The sequence below is a fragment of the Nerophis ophidion genome, linkage group LG17 (assembly GCF_033978795.1).
Source record: "Nerophis ophidion isolate RoL-2023_Sa linkage group LG17, RoL_Noph_v1.0, whole genome shotgun sequence".
NCBI classification, from domain to species: Eukaryota; Metazoa; Chordata; class Actinopteri; order Syngnathiformes; family Syngnathidae; genus Nerophis; species Nerophis ophidion.
Genome location: NC_084627.1, coordinates 26,511,071 through 26,531,627, shown reverse-complemented (window position 1 = coordinate 26,531,627; position 20,557 = coordinate 26,511,071). Strand labels below are relative to the sequence as shown.

The window sequence follows — 20,557 nt, the reverse complement described above, 5'->3', positions numbered from 1 at the left end:
TGAGGTGTTTGTTTCACAGATGACAAATGTGCTTTGAAACGTGGTCCTTCATCTTTCTGAACAGACGATGGCTTCTTACCTCTCTTCTATGCGGACCCAGAGATCGTTAAAATGCCTGTGCCGCTGTTTCTTTTGCTTGTTCCTCCTCCTCTTCTTCAGCATTTTCTTCTCCGCTTTCTCCAGCAGCTCTAGGCTGTCAGAAGGCAGGAGCATGTGGGTCAACCTGTCATCCTCCAAGGGATGGCCGTCATCCTCATCCCTGCCTGGGAGTTCGTGGAAGAAAGGCTCCAGGAGAGGGGTCTCGTCTTGTTGGTCCCCAGACTCAATTAGTCTGGAAGATGATCTCCTGAAACAGGAAAAGTTGGTTTTGAGGAAGCCAAAGATATGTAATGATAGCTATGCTGTACCACCATTTCTTCCTTAACATGATTTCTGTACAATGCTAATATTCTATATCTATACAGTACAGGCCAAAAGTTAGGATGCACCTTGTCATTCAATGTGTTTTCTTTATTTTCATGACTATTTACATTGTGGATTGTCACTGAAGGCATCAAAACTTTGAATGGACACGTGGGGATATGTACTTAACCAAAAAAGGTGAAATAACTGAAAACATGTTTTATATTCCACTTTCTTCAAAATAGCCACCCTTTGCCCTGATTACGGCATTGCACACTCTTGGCATTCTCTCAATGAAACTTCAAGAGGTAGTCACCTTAAATGGTTTTCACTTAATAGGTGTGCTTGAAGCTCATCGAAAGAATGCCAAGAGTGTGCAAAGCAGTAATCAGAGCAAAGGTGGCTATTTCGAAGAAAATAGAATATAACATATGTTTTCAGTTATTTCACCATTTTTACATTCGTACGTAACTTCGCATGCCTTCAGTGACAATCTACAATGTAAATAGTCATGAAAAAAAAAAGAAAACACGTTGAATGAGGAGAAGGTATATGTATATATATATATATATATATATATATATATATATATATATATATATATACGTAAAAAATCTTTTTTTTTTTTCTTTAAAAAAATTTTTTTTTTACATTTTTTTTTTTACATTTTTTTAATCAATCCAACAAACCACTACACAGCAATACCATAACAATGCAATCCAATTCCAAAACCAAACCTGACCCAGCAACACTCAGAACTGCAATAAACAGAGCAATTGAGAGGAGACACAAACACGACACAGAACAAACCAAAAGTAGTGAAACAAAAATGAATATTATCAATAACAGTATCATCCATCCATCCATTAATTATAATTCCAGCATAGCAGTGATTAAAAATCCCTCTCTGACATTATAATTAGACATTTATAAAAATAACAAAAAAGAACAATAGTGTCACAGTGGCTTACACTTGCATCGCATCTCATAAACTTGACAACACACTGTGTCCAATGTTTTCACAAAAATGAAATAAGTCATATTTTTGGTTCGTTTAATAGTTAAAACAAATTTACATTATTGCAATCAGTTGATAAAACATTGTCCTTTACAAAAATAAAAGCTTTTTTTTTTTTAATCTACTACTCTGCTAGCATGTCAGCACTCTGGGGTAGATCCTGCTGAAATCCTATGTATTTAATGAATACAGAATCGTTTTGAATCGGAAAAATATCGTTTTTGAATCGAGAATCGAATCGAATCAAATCGAAAAAAATCTATATATTATCGAATCCTGACCCCAAGAATCGATATTGAATCGAATCGTGGGACACCCGAAGATTCGCAGCCCTAATATATATATATATATATATATATATATATATATATATGTATGTATATATATATATGTATGTATATATACATATGTATATATATGCATGTGTATATATATACATATATGTTTATATATCTATGTAAATATGTATATATATATATATATGTATATACATGTATATGTATATATGTATGTATGTATGTATATGTTTGTATACAGTATATGTATTTATATATCTATATATATGTATGTATGTATGTACGTATGTGTGTGTATATATATAAATATATATATATATATATATATATATATATATATATATATATACATATATATATAGGTGTGGGAAAAATTACAAGACTACTTCGTCTCTACAGAACTGTTTCATGAGGGGTTCCCTCAATCATCAGGAGATGATTACCACGGTATCGAGCACTATTCTCTTGATAATCCAATCAAGACCGATTGTAGCTGAGATAGGCGCCAGCGCCCCCCGCGACCCCAAAAGGGAATAAGCGGTAGAAAATGGATGGATGGATGGATATATATATATATATATATATATATGTATGTATGTATATTAGGGGTGTAACGGTACGTGTATTTGTATTGAACTGTTTCGGTACGGGGGTTTCGGTTCGGTACGAGGGTGAATCGAACGAGTTTGTATTCTAAAGTCTTAACAAGCTGCTCTGCTTTCTGCTTCTGTCTGAGCAGTGAGCACCCAGCATTGTCCCGTCCACACAACCATCTGATTGGTTACAAACAAAACCAATCAGCAGTGCGTATTCAGAGCGATTTAACAGCCAATCAGCAGTGCGTATTCCGAAGGCATGTAAATGCTCCATTGTCGAAGCAGATATGTGCGTTTAGCAGTGGACATCGTACCCTCACCAAATGATAAAAAACACTTTCCAGTCACAACTAATACAAACATCACTATGAGCCCGTTGACATTCTAGAAACTTAAACTGCAGCTCAGCTCGCTCACAGTTCTGGTTTGAGGTGAAGACTAATTATCTTTTAGCGTTACGTTAGCTCATTTGGCTGTGTGTGTGCGTGCGTCCGTGTGTGTGTGTGTGTGTGTGTGTGTGTGTGTGTGTGTGTGTGTGTGTGTGTGTGTGTGTGTGTGCGTTTGTCAAAGTGACATATGGGGACATTTTTATGAAATTTCACCTTACATATGAGGACCTGTTGAAATATGGGGACATTTTCCATGTCCCCATATTTCCCGCAATGCTATCGTGTTCTAGACCCTCCCAGCATGTTCCCAGACCAAAAATCTCTGAAGTCTTCATTTGTCAAATTTTCAGAAAAAGTGTGTGAAAGTGTGTTTAATTTTTTTGCTCACCTTCGATTTTGCCCCTAGTGGCCATCTTTGCTATTAGGACACACACACACACACACTTGTCCTCATATGTCATATGTCCTCATATGTCATGTGGGTCAGAAACTCACACACTCCAACATTTTGAAAAACATCTAATCATTACAGCAATAAACATACTTTTAAATTCTAAATCAAATAACACATGTTCAACTGATCTGATGATCTCAACCTTTTTTATGTTAGTTTTATCTATTCATTTGGTTTATCTGGAGAGGATTTGGGCTAGACAATTAGTAATAAAGGGATTATGGTGATGATTTAATTGGTTTGATTCAGTATTTTACTGTATTGGGCTTTTTGCTATTATGTTGACTAAAATACAATGCCGCACAATAATTAATTTAAATGTGCCTGAAATGTAGGTTTTTGCATAAACCTTGATTGAGACAAAGGCAATAATTCAAATGCAATTCAAACTACATACAGTATTTAATATTTTCAAATGGTTACAATAGCACATGATTTTGGTATTTTTATCTTTGGGACAAATTTTGGATTCAATTGGGGATTGTTTTTGGAGGTATTCACTTCACATTGTGTTCAAGATGGTTACTTCCGCCCACTCTGAAGAGTCTCGGCCTCTGATTGGTCCAATTTTCAGTTAGGCACCGCCTGATTGGCCAGTGGATGATGTCGGATCCTAACAGAGGGCTAAATCACTAGTTAACTATTTTCATCTTGGAAGTTATACAGCTCACGTATCACACTTAATATTGAATATATATAAAAAGGGTTTTCCAAAAGGACCATTTATAATTGAAATACAAAACTTCACACACGATTTTGAGCACAACAGAGCGCTCAGTGAACATCACTTCCGGGACCTGCAGCACCTGAGGGGGACATCTATCTTGGTCACAAACCATCTTTGACAGTCTTCGGCAGCATGGTTGAATCAGGTGAGCATAAAATGGAGTTTAACGTAATTAAATAGACCAATGTTTTTTAACATAGGAAAATAGTTCATTATAAACAACAGTTAAATGTTTTTTGTTATTAATTGCAACCAGATTTGATTTTATGAGGTTAAATAAAGCATTTCAGTTCTGGGCCAAGGCCAAGGCATTTACATTTATTTTTTTTTAAGTTGCATGGAAGATTATATGTAGCAGTGATTGTCACACACTAGGTGTGGTGAAATTATTCTCTGCATTTGACCCATCACCCTTGATCACTATGCAAGTAAACATTTTCTTAATTTTAAACTAGACAGACTAGAGTTCTTCAAATTGTTTATACTTTTTCTCAAATACAAATATTTCAAGCTGATAAGCACTGTCGAGTTGGCATGTTACTGATATTGTTACATTAGTTCTTTGTTTGAGAAGCTTCATGGCTGCATTGAGCCTAAATTTAACAGTTTTTGAAGGGTTTAGTTCTTTGTTTTATTTCTGTGTCACTGACTTTTTTCATTTTTATGTGTGGATTTGTTAGGCGCATCAACACATGAAATAGACATCGTGCCCAAAAGAAGAGCGAGACTTAATCCTGAGGCTGAAGCCACCGAGTTTATTTGATCTGGATGTGACAAGTCTTGTTTTAAGGCCCAGTGGATCAATGATTGGAAAGGTATGTCTTGTTATGTAACATATCAATGGTAACTGTATCAACATCTCATTTGGATCATTTCCTTACTGTCTAATAGAGGTTGTATTATATGGCTTTAATTAGAAGTGTTTGGAATAACAGCGTTCCACGTCCCAAGAGCTAGCTTCTGTAGCCGAGGATCGGACCGCCAAGTGCCCTGCCTTCGGCTGCCGCCCAGCTCACAATGCACCCGACCTCTATGGCCCCTCGGAGTCTTGTTCACGAGTGGGGGAAGAGTGGATCGTGAGATCGACAGGCGGATCGGTGTGGCGTCTTCGGTAATGCGGACGTTGTATCGTTATGGTGAAGAAGGAGCTGAGCCGGAAGGCAAAGCTCTCAATTTACCGGTCGATCTACGTTCCCATCCTCACCTATGGTCATGAGCTTTGGGTCATGACCGAAAGGATAAGATCACGGGTACAAGCGGCCGGAATGAGTTTCCTCCGCCGTGTGGCGGGGCTCTCCCTTAGAGATAGGGTGAGAAGCTCTGCCATCCAGGAGGAACTCAAAGTAAAGCCGCTGCTCCTCCACATCGAGAGGAGCCAGATGAGGTGGTTCGGGCATCTGGTCAGGATGCCACCCGAACGCCTCCCTAGGGAGGTGTTTAGGGCACGTCCAACCGGTAGGAGGCCACGGGGAAGACCCAGGACACGTTGGGAAGACTATGTCTCCCGGCTGGCCTGGGAACGCCTCGGGATCCCCCGAGAAGAGCTAGACGAAGTGGCTGGGGAGAGGGAAGTCTGGGCTTCCCTGCTTAGGCTGCTGCCACCGCGACCCCACCTCGGAAAAGCGGAAGATGATGGATGGATGGATGGATGGTATAACAGCGGTATATGAAAACGATGTTACTAATGCTGTTACTTTTACCGGTAACGAGTAATCTAATAATTTTTATGTACGCTACAACGCTGTTACGATGCGTTTTATGTAATGTGGCATGCTACTTTTGATGTGATTGTATGTCAACAAGACAGCGTTAGAAGCACAAAAGGTTTAGTGCAGGTAATATCTTATTAATAATGAAAGCAACCCCCGGAAGTAATTACGAACACGATATCAAATAGAAAGAGGCCTCATCCACACGCAAACAAAAACATTCAACAGAACTATCTTAACTGCCACTGCTAAGCTAAAAAATACAGCTGAACTATTCTGCTATGTCTGGGCGCTGACGTCCCACTTGGCAAAAGGCACAGCTTTTTAAAGGCACACACACACTCTGCTCTCGTGAAATGTCTCTCAACTGCATATGCTAGATATTTAAAACTTTTCTTTTTCAAGTAACACATTAATTACAAACCCCGTTTCCATATGAGTTGGGAAATTGTGTTAGATGTAAATCCAAACGGAATAATTTTTTTTACAAATAATAATTAACTTAGAATTTCATGGCTGTAACACGTGCCAAAGTAGTTGGGAAAGGGCATGTTCACCACTGTGTTACATCACCTTTTCTTTCAACAACACTCAATAACCGTTTGGGAACTGAGGAAACTAATTGTTGAAGCTTGGAAGGTGGAATTCTTTCCCATTCTTGTTTTATGTAGAGCTTCAGTCCTTCAACAGTCCGTGGTCTCCTCTGTCGTATTTTACGCTTCATAATGCACCACACATTTTTGATAGGACTGCAGGCCGGTCAGGAAAGTACCTGCACTCTTTTTTTATGAAGCTGAACACGTGCTGAATGTGGCTTGGCATTGTCTTGCTGAAATAAGCAGGGGCGTACATGAAAAAGTTGGCGCTTAAGTGGCAGCAAATGTTGTTCCAAACAGATGGGTAACTTACAGATGTGTAAGTTACCCATGCCTTGGGCACTAATGCACCCCCATACCATCACAGATGCTGGCTTTTCAACTTTGCGTCGATAACAGTCTGGATGGTTCGCTTCCCCTTTGGTCCGGATGAAACGGTGTCGAATATTTCCAAAAACAATTTGAAATTTGGGCTTGTTAGACCACAGAACACCTTTCCACTTTGCATCAGTCCATCTTAGATGATCTCGGGCCCAGAGAAGCCGGCGGCATTTCTGGATGTTGATAATTGGCTTTCGCTTTGCATAATAGAGCTTTAACTTGCACTTACAGATATAGCAACAAACTGTATTTAGTGACAGTGGTTTTCTGAAGTGGGCTTCACGGTGGCAGAGGGGTTAGTGCGTCTGCCTCACAATACGAAGGTCCTGCAGTCCTGGGTTCAAATCCAGCCTCGGGATCTTCCTGTGTGGAGTTTGCATGTTCTCCCCGTGAATGCGTGGGTTCCCTCCGGGTACTCCGGCTTCCTCCCACTTCCAAAGACATGCACCTGGGGATAGGTTGATTGGTAACACTAAAAATTGGCCCTAGTGTGTGAATGTGAGTGTAAATGTTGTCTATCTGTGTTGGCCCTGCGATGAGGTGGCGACTTGTCCAGGGTGTACCCCGCCTTCCGCCCGATTGTAGCTGAGATAGGCACCAGCGCCCCCCGCGACCCCAAAAAGGGAATAAGCGGTAGAAAATGGATGGATGGATGGGTTTTCTGAAGTGTTCCTGAACTCATGTGGTGATATCCTTTAGAGATTGATGTCGGTTTTTGATACAGTGCCGTCTGAGGGATCGAAGGTCACGGTTATTCAATGTTAGTTTCCAGACATGCCGCTTACGTGGAGTGATTTCTCCAGATTCTCTGAACCTTTTGATGATATCATGGACTGTAGATATTGAAATCCCTAAATTTCTTGCAATTGCACTTTGAGAAAGGTTGTTCTTAAACTGTTTGACTATTTGCTCACACAGTTGTGGACAAAGGGGTGTACCTCGCCCCATCCTTTCCTGTGAAAGACTGAGCATTTTTTGGGAAGCTGTTTTTATACCCAATCATGGCACCCACCTGTTCCAAATTAGCCTTCACACCTGTGGGATGTCCCAAATAAGTGTTTGATGAGCATTTCTTAACTTTATCAGTATTTATTGCCACCTTTCCCAACTTCTTTGTCGCGTGTTGCTGGCATCAAATTCTAAAGTTATTGATTATTTGCACCAAAAAAACGTTTATAAGTTTGAACATCAAATATGTTGTCTTTGTAGCATATTCAACTGAATATGGGTTGAAAAGGATTTGCAAATCATTGTATTCTGTTTATATTTACATCCAACACAATTTCCCAACTCATATGGAAACGGGGTTTGTACTTAATTTAATAATTAATTACATTTATGAAAGAGTAATTCTGTTTGTAATTGAATTTTTTGTCAAGTAACGACTATTATTATTCCTTTTTAAAACAGATATTCCAAACATTGTTAATTGATAAACTGTTTTATCAGGATATGGTGTATTTGCTCTTGCATCAATTTAAAAAGGTTCTTTTGTGGTCGAGTACCGAGGGAAGTTCATCTCAAGACATGAGCGGGACAAGAGACAGAAACCCTCTATAAATATCTTTACTATTTATCTGGCATTATATGCTCATAATGTTAACAACAAAAAGTGCTGATAATGTTATAATTAATAAGTTCTAACAATTTTTTTCTGTGTTTTGTTGCAGACACCAACTGTTGATGTTCTATCTCAACATTCTCCAGATTCATGTGAGCGATAAACCGACTTCATCCCTCCAACAGGTTATTACTTGACTATTTTACTATCCATCCATCCATCCATTTTCTACTACCTGTCCCTTTTTTGGGGTGGCGGGGTGTGCTTGAGCCTATCTGAGCTGCATTCGGGCGGAAGGCGGAGTACACCCTGGACAAGTCGCCACCTCATTACACGGCCAACACAAATAGACAACATTTACACTCACATTCACACACTAGGGCCAATTTAGTGTTGCCAATCAACCTATCCCCAGGTGCATGTCTTTGGAGGTAAGATGAAGCCGTAATACCCGGAGGGAACCCACGCAGTCACGGGGAGAACATGCAAACTCCACACAGAAAGATCACGAGCCCAGGATTTAACTCAGGACTACTCAGGACCTTCGATTTGTGACACACATGCACTAACCCCTGTACCACCGTGCTGCCCTATATCTGCTAAAAACTTGACACAACCTATACTTCAAAAGACATTTAATTCTTTTAACCTCTCACAGATCAGTTTATATGACAACATTTTTTAAGGGTACATCCATGTTAGTCAGTGTGGAAATAACAACTCATGTTTAGCAAAACAGGAGATGTTACAGGTCAGCAACATGAATTCTGTATGTGATCACTTGTCATGTACTCATATTGTTTGAACCAAAAAAGACTTCAGTGTGTTTCATATAAGGTCCTCATATTTTCTGAACCACATTAGTGTGTGTTACAATGTTTAATTCAAAGCTTTAAAATGAGTGTTTCAATCCAGGTCCTCATATTTTCTGAACCACATTTTAGTGAATGTTACATTCTTAAATAATAGTCTAAGAGCTAAAACGCTATAATAATCTTTACTGTTTATGTAGAATTATATGCTCAGAATATTATCAACCAAAAGTGGTTGTTAATGTTATAATTAATTAGTTCTGACATTATATTTTTGTGTTTTGTTGCAGACACCAACTGTTGGGGTTCTATCTCAACATTCTCCAGATTCAGATGTGAGCGATAAACCGACTTCATCCCTCCAACAGGTTATTACAAGTCTATTTTTACTATATCTGCTCTAAATGTGACCCAACCTATATTTTGAAAGACATTTATTAATTTTAATCTCTCACAGATCAGTTTATTTTACAACATTTGCGTAAGGGTACATCCATGTTAGTCAGTAAGGAGTTTGGAACTCATGTTTAGCAAAACAGGAGATGTTACAAGTCAACAACATACATTCTACATGTGACCACTCGTCATGTCCTTATATTGTTTGAACCAAGAAAGACTTAGGTGTGTTTCATATAAGGTCCTCATATTTTCTAAACCAGATTAGTGTGTGTTACAATGTTAATGTCCAACCTTTAAAATGAGTGTCTCAATTCAGGTCCTCATATTTTCTGAACCAGATTTTAGTGTGTTTTATATTCTTAATTAATTGTCTAAGAGCTGAAACTCTGTAATAATCTTTACTATTTATCTGGCATTGTATGCTCAGAGTTTTATCAACAAAAAGTGCTGATAATGTTATAATTAATTAGTTTTGACATTATATTTTTGTGTTTTGTTGCAGAAACCAACTGTTGAGGTTCCATCTCAACATTCTCCAGATTCAGATGTGAGCCATTAACTGACTTCATCCCTCCAACAGGTTATTACATGTCTATTTTTACTATATCTGCTCTAAATTTGACCCAACCTATATTTTGAAAGACATTTATTTATTTTAATCTCTCACAGATCAGTTTATATGACAACTTTTTCGCAAGGGTACATCCATGTTGGTCAGTAGGAAGTTTAGAACTCATGTTTAGCAAAACAGGAGATGTTACAAGTCAACAACATAAATTCTACATGTGAGCACTCGTCATGTCCTTATATTGTTTGAAGCAAGAAAGACTTAGGTGTGTTTCATATAAGGTCCTCATATTTTCTGAACCAGAAAATGTGTGTTACAATGTTAATGTCAAAGCTTTAAAATGAGTGTCTCAATTCAGGTCCTCATATTTTCTGAACCAGATTTTTGTGTGTGTTACATTCTTAATGAATTGTCTAAGAGCTGAAACTCTGTAATAATTTTTACCCTTTATCTGGCATTGTATGCTCGGATTTTTATCAACAAAAAGTGGTGAGAATGTTATAATTAATTAGTAAATGACATTATATTTTTGTGTTTTGTTGCAGAAACCAACTGTTGAGGTTCTATCTCAACATTCTCTGGATTCAGATGACAGCCATAAACCGACTTCATCCCTCCAACAGGTTATTACATGTCTATTTTTACTATATCTGCTCTAAATTTGACCCAACCTATATTTTGAAAGACATTTATTTATTTTAATCTCTCACAGATCAGTTTATATGACAACTTTTTCGCAAGGGTACATCCATGTTAGTCAGTAGGAAGTTTAGAACTCATGTTTAGCAAAACAGGAGATGTTACAAGTCAACAACATAAATTCTACATGTGAGCACTCGTCATGTCCTTATATTGTTTGAAGCAAGAAAGACTTAGGTGTGTTTCATATAAGGTCCTCATATTTTCTGAACCAGAAAATGTGTGTTACAATGTTAATGTCCAAGCTTTAAAATGAGTGTCTCAATTCAGGTCCTCATATTTTCTGAACCAGATTTTAGTGTGTTTTATATTCTTAATTAATTGTCTAAGAGCTGAAACTCTGTAATAATCTTTACTATTTATCTGGCATTGTATGCTCAGAGTTTTATCAACAAAAAGTGCTGATAATGTTATAATTAATTAGTTTTGACATTATATTTTTGTGTTTTGTTGCAGAAACCAACTGTTGAGGTTCCATCTCAACATTCTCCAGATTCAGATGTGAGCCATTAACTGACTTCATCCCTCCAACAGGTTATTACATGTCTATTTTTACTATATCTGCTCTAAATTTGACCCAACCTATATTTTGAAAGACATTTATTTATTTTAATCTCTCACAGATCAGTTTATATGACAACTTTTTCGCAAGGGTACATCCATGTTAGTCAGTAGGAAGTTTAGAACTCATGTTTAGCAAAACAGGAGATGTTACAAGTCAACAACATAAATTCTACATGTGAGCACTCGTCATGTCCTTATATTGTTTGAAGCAAGAAAGACTTAGGTGTGTTTCATATAAGGTCCTCATATTTTCTGAACCAGAAAATGTGTGTTACAATGTTAATGTCAAAGCTTTAAAATGAGTGTCTCAATTCAGGTCCTCATATTTTCTGAACCAGATTTTTGTGTGTGTTACATTCTTAATGAATTGTCTAAGAGCTGAAACTCTGTAATAATTTTTACCCTTTATCTGGCATTGTATGCTCAGATTTTTATCAACAAAAAGTGGTGAGAATGTTATAATTAATTAGTTATGACATTATATTTTTGTGTTTTGTTGCAGAAACCAACTGTTGAGGTTCTATCTCAACATTCTCTAGATTCAGATGACAGCCATAAACCGACTTCATCCCTCCAACAGGTTATTACATGTCTATTTTTACTATATCTGCTCTAAATTTGACCCAACCTATATTTTGAAAGACATTTATTTATTTTAATCTCTCACAGATCAGTTTATATGACAACTTTTTCGCAAGGGTACATCCATTTTTACCCTTTATCTGGCATTGTATGCTCAGATTTTTATCAACAAAAAGTGGTGAGAATGTTATAATTCATTAGTTATGACATTATATTTTTGTGTTTTGTTGCAGAAACCAACTGTTGAGGTTCTATCTCAACATTCTCTAGATTCAGATGACAGCCATAAACCGACTTCATCCCTCCAACAGGTTATTACATGTCTATTTTTACTATATCTGCTCTAAATTTGACCCAACCTATATTTTGAAAGACATTTATTAATTTTAATCTCTCACAGATCAGTTTATATGACATCATTTTCGTAAGGGTACATCCATGTTAGTCAGTAGGGAGTTTGGAACTCATGTTTAGCAAAACAGGAGATGTTTACAGCCGGTTTCTGCAGCGCTGTTTTCATTGATCAAAGTATTTTTTCGGTGGTCGTGTTTTTGGTACATAACTTGTAAATAGTGCGCAAATAATAGGCTATATATATATATATATATATATATATATATATATATATAAATACATTCAAACCCCGTTTCCATATGAGTTGGGAAATTGTGTTAGATGTACATATAAACGGGATACAATGATTTGCAAAGAATTTTCAACCCCAATTCTGTTGAATATGCTACAAAGACAACATATTTGATGTTAAAACTGCTAAACATTTTTTTTGCAAAGAATTTAGGGATTTTACCATCTAGGGTCCGTAAAATTATCAAAAGGTTCAGAGAATCTGGAGAAATCACTGGACGTAAGCGATGTACTGCATTAAAAACCAACATCAGTGTGTAAAAGATATCACCACATGGGCTCAGAAATACTTCAGAAAACCACTGTCAGTTACTACAGTTGGTCGCTACATCTGTAAATGCAAGTTAAAACTCTACTATGCAAAGCAAATGCCATTTATCAACAACACAGAGGAACGTCGCGGGCTTCGCTGGGCCGAGCTCATCTAAGATGGACTGATGCAAAGTGGAAAAGTGTTCTGTGGTCTGACGAGTCCACATTTCAAATTATATATGGAAATTGTGGACGTGGTGTTCTCGGGAACAAAGAGGAAAATAACCATCCGGATTGTTATAGGCGCAAAGTTCAAAAGCCAGCATGTGTGATGGTATGGGGGTGTATTAGTGCCCAAGGCATGGGTAACTTACACATCTGAGAAGGCACCATTAATGCTGAATGGTCCATACAGGTTTTGGAGCAACATATGTTGTCATCCAAGCAACATTATCATGGACGCCCCTGCTTATTTCAGCAAAACAATGCCAAGCCACGTGTTACAACAGCGTATCTTCGTAGTAAAAGGGTGCGGGTACTTTCCTGGTCCGCCTGCAGTCCAGACATGTCTCCCATCGAAAATGTGTAGCGCATTATGAAGCGTAAAATACGACAACTTAAGCTCTACATCAAGCAAGAATGGTAAAGAATTCTACTTTCAAAGCTTCAACAATTAGTTTCCTCAGTTCCCAAACGTTTATTGAGTGTTGTTAAAAGAAAATGTGATGTAACACAGTGGTGAACATGCCCTTTCCCAACTACTTTGGCACGTGTTGCAGCCATGAAATTCTAAGTTAATTATTATTTGCAAAAAAAAAAAAGTTTGAGTTTTAACATCAAATATGTTGTCTTTGTAATGCTTTCAATTGAATATGGGTTGAAAAGGATTTGCAAATCATTGTATTCAGTTTATATTTACATCTAACACAATTTTCCCAACTTTTTTGTATATATATTAGGGCTGGGCAACGATTAAAATGTTTAATCGAAGTTAATCGCACTATTTCTCTTATTAATCGCGATTAACTGCATTGTATACGCAAAGCCCAATAATGAATTCAAAAGTAGTGTGTAGTGCACCTTTATTGGAATATTCTCCCACATGAACAAAAGCGCCAAAACATTTGTTGTGCAAACACAATTTAAATCAGTCCTTGTTAAACAGTAGCAGTTAAATAGCATATTTTATGAAAATCAACTCCAAAAATGTAAATACAAACATTTAAGCTTATTGCCACTGCCAGGGTATTTAAGTTATCCTGTTTGTTATGGAAAATAAATATAATCTACATACAAATCTCTGAGCCACAATCATAACATCTGAACAGGCAATTTCTGAGGTAACAGCAGAAACATTTTTTTTTTATCAGGGATCTTATGTTTAAAAAACCTATATTATAGGTAGTGGGCTGTTTTAGGGAATTTTTGATCAAATTATCCTTAGTAGCAATATTAATAATGTTGTGTTTATTCTGCGTAGTGCACTTAAAATAATTATGACCATATCTGAAAGGGAATAAGCGGTAGAAAATGGATGGATGGCATATCTGTTTGCTTGGTGCTTTGATAAACTGAACGCATATACATGGTACTATATTGTAATGTTATGAGCCAGGGAAAAAAAGAACTACCCTACCCAGCATGCAACAGGAGTGAGGAGCATGCGCGGTAGCCCGGTATAGGTTGTGTCGCCATGACGGCATCTTGTATGTTGTGATATGCACGCTCTGAAAGCAAACGTTAAGAACTCAGCCAACACTCCTGGTCTGCATTATTCATAAATGGACAGACAACACATATACTCCGCTGCTTCACAAAGCACAATATGTTAAATGTTTACTTTTACAGTTTTCTAATTCTTCCTTTCAGATTGACAGCAGGACAAATCGCTGGAAGTGGGTATGTCTCAAGCTTCTTCCACTTGGTACACTCCAAAGCGGGGTAAATAAATAATCCACATCATTTACTAGAATATTATATTACGTTTTGCACCTTTTCACTGTGTTATAGTCATTATTCCTTCAGTAAGAAATTGTATTTTGTCTCCTTTATGACAGCTGCAAAGGGGAAGAAGTGGAAGCAGTTGAATGACACATGTTGCATTTTGTAACTGGCAACAAAGTACCAGGTAAAAAAGATTGTGAAGCCTCCCTCCATAAAGAACTAGTAACTCTACAGGACAGAGATTGGCTTGAGATCAAGTACTACATCCATAACAGAATTATATTTAAAAAAGGAAAAAAAAATGTTTTCCCACATCTTCTGTGGTAGTTTGAGTATGTTACCAGCAATTAAAAAAGCAAAATAAACAGCAAGCGTTTTGTATTTATTCCAGATCATTCTTAGCGACAAAATCCACAAAAACAATTCAGTTACACTTAATCGACAATTACATTTTTACCCATGTTTCTTTTAAACTCTTCTTGGTTTTAGATTACAGTAGCATGGGATTGGGATTTTTTTTTTAAATGACAACACATCAACTAAACCAACTCAGGTGGTTTTGTTAAGTCTCTGATGTCATTAGCCTCATATGTCACATGAACCTGAAATCTTAAACACTCTGTGACGTCATGGTTGTCATATTTCACAAACTAGAAATCTTAAACACTCTGTGACGTCATGGTCATCATATGTCACATAAACTTGAAATCTTAAACACTCTGTGACGTCATGGTCATCATATGTCACATGAACCTGAAATCTTAAACACTCGGTGACGTCATGGTCATCATATGTCACATAAACTTGAAATCTTAAACACTCTGGTCTTCATTTGTCACCTAAACCTGACAAGTCCTCATATGTACCATAAAAATCAGGTTCAGAAAAAAACAAAAGAGTTGCAAAAATCTCAATAGACCACTGTGTTTCTAAAATTCTGGTTCACTAACCGTCTGATTCCCAGGCATGCAGGACCATTGGAAAGGCATGTCCCCATATGTCACGTTTTTGTCATAAGTCCTCATATGTCACCCAAACACGTATGTGTGTTTGCGTGTGTGTGTGTGTGTGTGTGTGTGTGAGTGTGTGTTAGGGGCAGCAAAGCCCTGTCTGTCTGTTATTTCACATGAACTAGCATGAATTCCATAGATTTCAGGGATGAGTAGTCTCTCCTATTGCAGTTGTACTATTTTTCAGCTATAGTTACATTAATTATTAGTAATGTAGCAGCCTAGATTTGAATGGCAGGGTGCCTGCAATCACATTTTGACAAAAATATAACATTTACATAATAAAAGTCAACTACAGGCTTCCCAAATGCTGTAATAAATTAAGCATGATGAGTTGACTTGAAACTGTTTAATGTTGCACTTTTTATATGTAGAAAAAAGGTTTTGTCATTTTATTTAATCAAAGCAACAACTTGAGGCAGTTTAATGTGGATTAAAGTGGGCAGAATTATTATAGTGTTCCCAATGTTAAAAGGATAAAGCCATTGTTTACAAATTTGGTAAATAAATAACCAAAAAATTTATATTTGGTTGTTTTCTTACTGTACCAAAAATGAACCAAACCGTGACCTCTAAACCGAGATACGTACCAAACCGAAATTTTTGTGTACCGTTACACCCTTAAGGTATATATATATATATATATATATATATATATATATATATATATATATATATATATATATACATATATATATATATATATATATATATATATATATATATATATATATATATATATATATATATATATATATATATATATATATATTTCAACCTATTCAGTGATAGCCACCAGCACTAAATATTACGCTCCACTGCATAACATGCCTCACTTGCTGTGCTAAATCAATCCTTTCCATAACACTTCATAGGTGGTCAGTCCAGACATAATGACGGTGCGGTTTATGAGGTGGAAAGTGCAAAAGGTGTGGAAGGCCACAAGGAATAAACATATCAGTGAAGTCATTTTTCATCAAACCTGAGTCGCTTACTAAAATGAGCTGGCATGTGGGGTTCAAGGAATAGAGGTCTGTACTTTTAAGCAATAACACGGTCAACAAGATCTAGTGAATTCCTTCCTATGGTATTGTTTGCAGTTTGGATTGGGGTGCATAAAAACACGTAATTGTATTTAAAAATGGTGGTGTCTTTTGATGTTGGATGTAAGATGCTGATGCTTTGCCAAAAATCACAAAAGAGAGCTGATTTGACAACTAACACTAACACCACTGGCATTGGGTGTAAAAACTAAAGAAGTATCTCACAATGTTTTGCCAATGATTGTATTACGATTTTGAATTTCTGCAATAAGTGTTATATTGTCGTAAATAGACGGACTGGAGATATCCTGATCCTGATTGAGGAATTGTATCGGAGGCCGAAATTTCCTTTTTTTTTTTAAAGATCGGTGATCGGCTGGCGAGCAGACAGTGTTTACCTGGCTCACAATTGTACTTGTATAAAAGATCCCTTCAAAAGGGATGCATGCTTAGGGAGACATAATTATATTTCCATATGCCTTCCGCCCGATTGTAGCTGAGATAGGCGCCAGCGCCCCCCGCGACCCCAAAAGGGAATAAGCGGTAGAAAATGGATGGATGGATGGATATTCCTTATCATACACATGCAGGAGTTGCATGAATGGCAGGAGGGTGTATGTCTTGCCAGAACAGCGGCTACAATTTAAGAGGAAGCTGCCACGAACGCAATATCTATCCACAGTGTGAAGCAACTTCTAAAATACTAATCCTGACCACAACAGCGAAAAATAAACTAAGTTTCTTCCAAGTACATTATCCCTTGAGGACAATAGGAAAATGAATGGCTCAGCATGCTAAACCACACACACACACACACACACACACACACACACACACACACACACACACACACACACACACACACACACACACACACACACATTGAGCAGGACGACACAAGAAGCTAATTTCTAAAGTTTCAATGTAAAGTTGCTGTGATCGATCCAGATGTCAACGCCTAGAATATCATCAATATATAAACAATACTAAAGTATTTATTTTTGCTACAGAATCATTGTTTTGGTCGTTGTTGTTATTTTTTACAAAGTCATGGAGTAAATCTTTGGATAAAGGAAGGCTTTGAGAGCAAAACCCAAACGATTTAAAATGGGAGCCAATTGTCACGACCCGGGCACATTCCAGTTCGCATTCTTCTCTGCGCTGCGCTGAGCGCACCTCCAAGCACGCTCCTGTGGGTGCCCCCCCCCCCCCCCCCCCCCGCTGCAGCAAGCGGCTGCAATCAATCAACAATCTGCACACCTGTCGCTAATGAGCTCCCTGGGCTTCTTAAGTCAGTGCAAACCTGCGTTCAGGACCAGAACGTAGCGACCTGTTCCAATACAGTAAGCCGACAATCTCTAGCTCTATGCACACTCTCTCTCTTCGTGTTTCCCCACCTCCGTGTTCATTTGTCTCCAGCAGCAGTCCTCCGTTCCCGCGTCACAAGGTGTGTGTCTCGTTTTCCTGTATTCCCTCTAGTTCCCTGGCTGCCTCTTGGATCTCAACCTCCCACCTGGATCCGGACTTTGACGCCTCGCTCTTTCTCTTGACCTCACGCCAGCCCACGGACCTCCGAGCTTGCCTTGCCCCCTTGGACTTCCACACCTGGCTCTATACTACCAGAAACACTCAACATTTAATCCCTACACATAGTTGCACGCATACACATTTTGCATTAGTTTTCACACTCCATACTATAATAAATAGAGCTAACTACGTCCCTTCATTTTGTGCCGTCTTCTTCCCCTTGTACCGTAACACCAATAGTTTTTGCTTTTGTTTAGTTATTGTGCATAGGTCAATTGGCAACATTAAATGGTCCCTAGTGTGTGAATGTGAGTGCGAATGTTGTCTGTCTATCTGTGTTGGCCCTGCGATGAAGTGGCGACTTGTCCAGGGTGTACCTGCCTTCCGCACGATTGTAGCTGAGATAGGCGCCAGCGCCCCCCGCGACCCCAAAAGGGAATAAGCGGTAGAAAATGGATGGGTGGATGGATAGTTATTGTGCACTAGCCACTTTGTTTTGCTGAATAAAAACGGATGTAGCATTCAATACCAGAAATTGAATATATTATCTGATTTACAACAATCTTACCAAAATAGAAATGTGATAAAATATGCTTTAAAAAAATGTGTGTTTAGTTACTTGCAAGAAAACTTTATCAGTTCTATAATCTATTGTCAAAGTATCGGATCAGGACTTGAAATCGGATCGGTCATATTATTGTCTGTGTAACTGACCACGTTTACACTGCAGGCCAAAGTCGCCCAAATCGGATTTTTTCAAACTCTGAAAATCCAGCTAACTGTTTACATCTGCAGGTAAAATGTGATCTTTATCATACTCCAACATGCACGGGGTCTAATGTGGCCCCATTGCGACCTCGGCGTTACTTGCATGCACAATTCGATTAAGTGAAAACAAAGGAAATTGACCGGATTCCATAAATGAACAAGGTCCCAACTCCTACTACTTTGTAAAATAAAAGTCACTACACTTTAAAATCTTTTTTTAAGGTAAAAACAACTTAAAGAAATAAAGAAATATAATGTTCATATATATATATATATATATATATATATATATATATATATATATATATATATATGTGTATATATATATATATATACATATATATATATATATATATATATATATATATATATATACATATATATATATATATATACATATATATATATATATATATATATATATATATATGTTAAGTAGAGGAGACATGGACATCAGGTTGGATTACGTTGGCTTTATCTTTTGACTTACTTTTGTAAATAACTTACGCAATGTACGTAACATGTAAGCAAAAACGGCACAGCGCATACGTCAGTTACAGTCGTTTGGATTCAAAGTACAGTATATAATATTAATATAAGCCTATTCTTTTGACACTATTGAAGAAGGTTGCAACGAAAATTTGACCGTCAAAATTTTTTGACTGCAGACTATCTCCTGATGCAAAAAAAGGAAATTTGAAGAACTTTGGAATGTTCAGTTTGGCAAAACATATCTTATCTGTTTCATTTGAGAGCAAAAGACACATTTGTTGTGCACTGGTAATAGGTCCACTGACTAAACTGTACCAAAAATGTACTAACGCGTTACAAAGGAATCTTAGATTGACTTGGGATAGTTTGCCAATGATATTTTCACAATACAGTGCGATAATCTTAATACATCAATCAATCAATCAATGTTTACTTATATAACCCTAAATCACTAGTGTCTCAAAGGGCTGCACAAACCACCACGACATCCTCGGTAGGCCCACATAAGGGCAAGGAAAACTCACACCCAGTGGGACATCGGTGACAATAATGACCCAGTGGGACGTCGGTGACAATGATGACTATGAGAACCTTAGAGAGGAAACATGAAACACTTTTTTTATACATCTAATTTTCATTCGGTTGACACATTTCTTTCTGACAAACACTCCCTGTATATGCCGTCTTCAAGCCAAAACAAAACAAACTTTTTATCAAAACGCACTTAGCATATGGACGAGCTGGCTCCGTCGGTACATGCTCCAAAACTTACATTGGTCAGATCTTGTCTGCATGTTGGTGCCAAAGCCCTAACAAAACTACTGCTGGCATTGACAAAGCTGCTCCTTTGCTACTCAACAGTTGTTTTTTTACACTACAATAGGGCAAAACCATCCTTGCCTGAGCGCGCCCTCCTCTTGTTGGGTATAAATAGTTGCGACTCTGGCACCAGCATTTAGTCTAGAACTGATCAATCTAGGTCCTTAAGCATGAACTAATGAAGCCTGCTTGAATGGGAGGCAAATTGTCTTCCGAGACAAACAGTCTAATTGCAATCCATTGATTGCCCCCAGAACTGAACGTAACTGTAGCGTTAAAAAGAAAAACATAATAAAACATGCTT

General features: G+C 37.5%; 1 protein-coding gene and 1 long non-coding RNA gene across 2 annotated transcripts in view; one reads left to right on the top strand and one right to left on the bottom strand.

Annotated features, from left to right (window-relative positions):
• trabd2a (TraB domain containing 2A) overlaps positions 1-20,557 on the bottom strand; it is a 273,095-nt gene that overhangs the window by 24,433 nt on the left and 228,105 nt on the right. The window contains exon 7 of the mRNA XM_061876697.1: positions 80-346. Coding sequence (XP_061732681.1) covers positions 80-346 — 267 coding nt within the window. The remainder of the gene's footprint in view (positions 1-79; positions 347-20,557) is intronic.
• LOC133536285 (uncharacterized) lies at positions 2,814-11,754 on the top strand. Its single transcript, XR_009802434.1, has 8 exons — positions 2,814-4,027; positions 4,563-4,697; positions 8,239-8,314; positions 9,232-9,309; positions 9,843-9,920; positions 10,454-10,531; positions 11,064-11,141; positions 11,674-11,754. It is a non-coding gene; the product is annotated as an uncharacterized LOC133536285 (long non-coding RNA).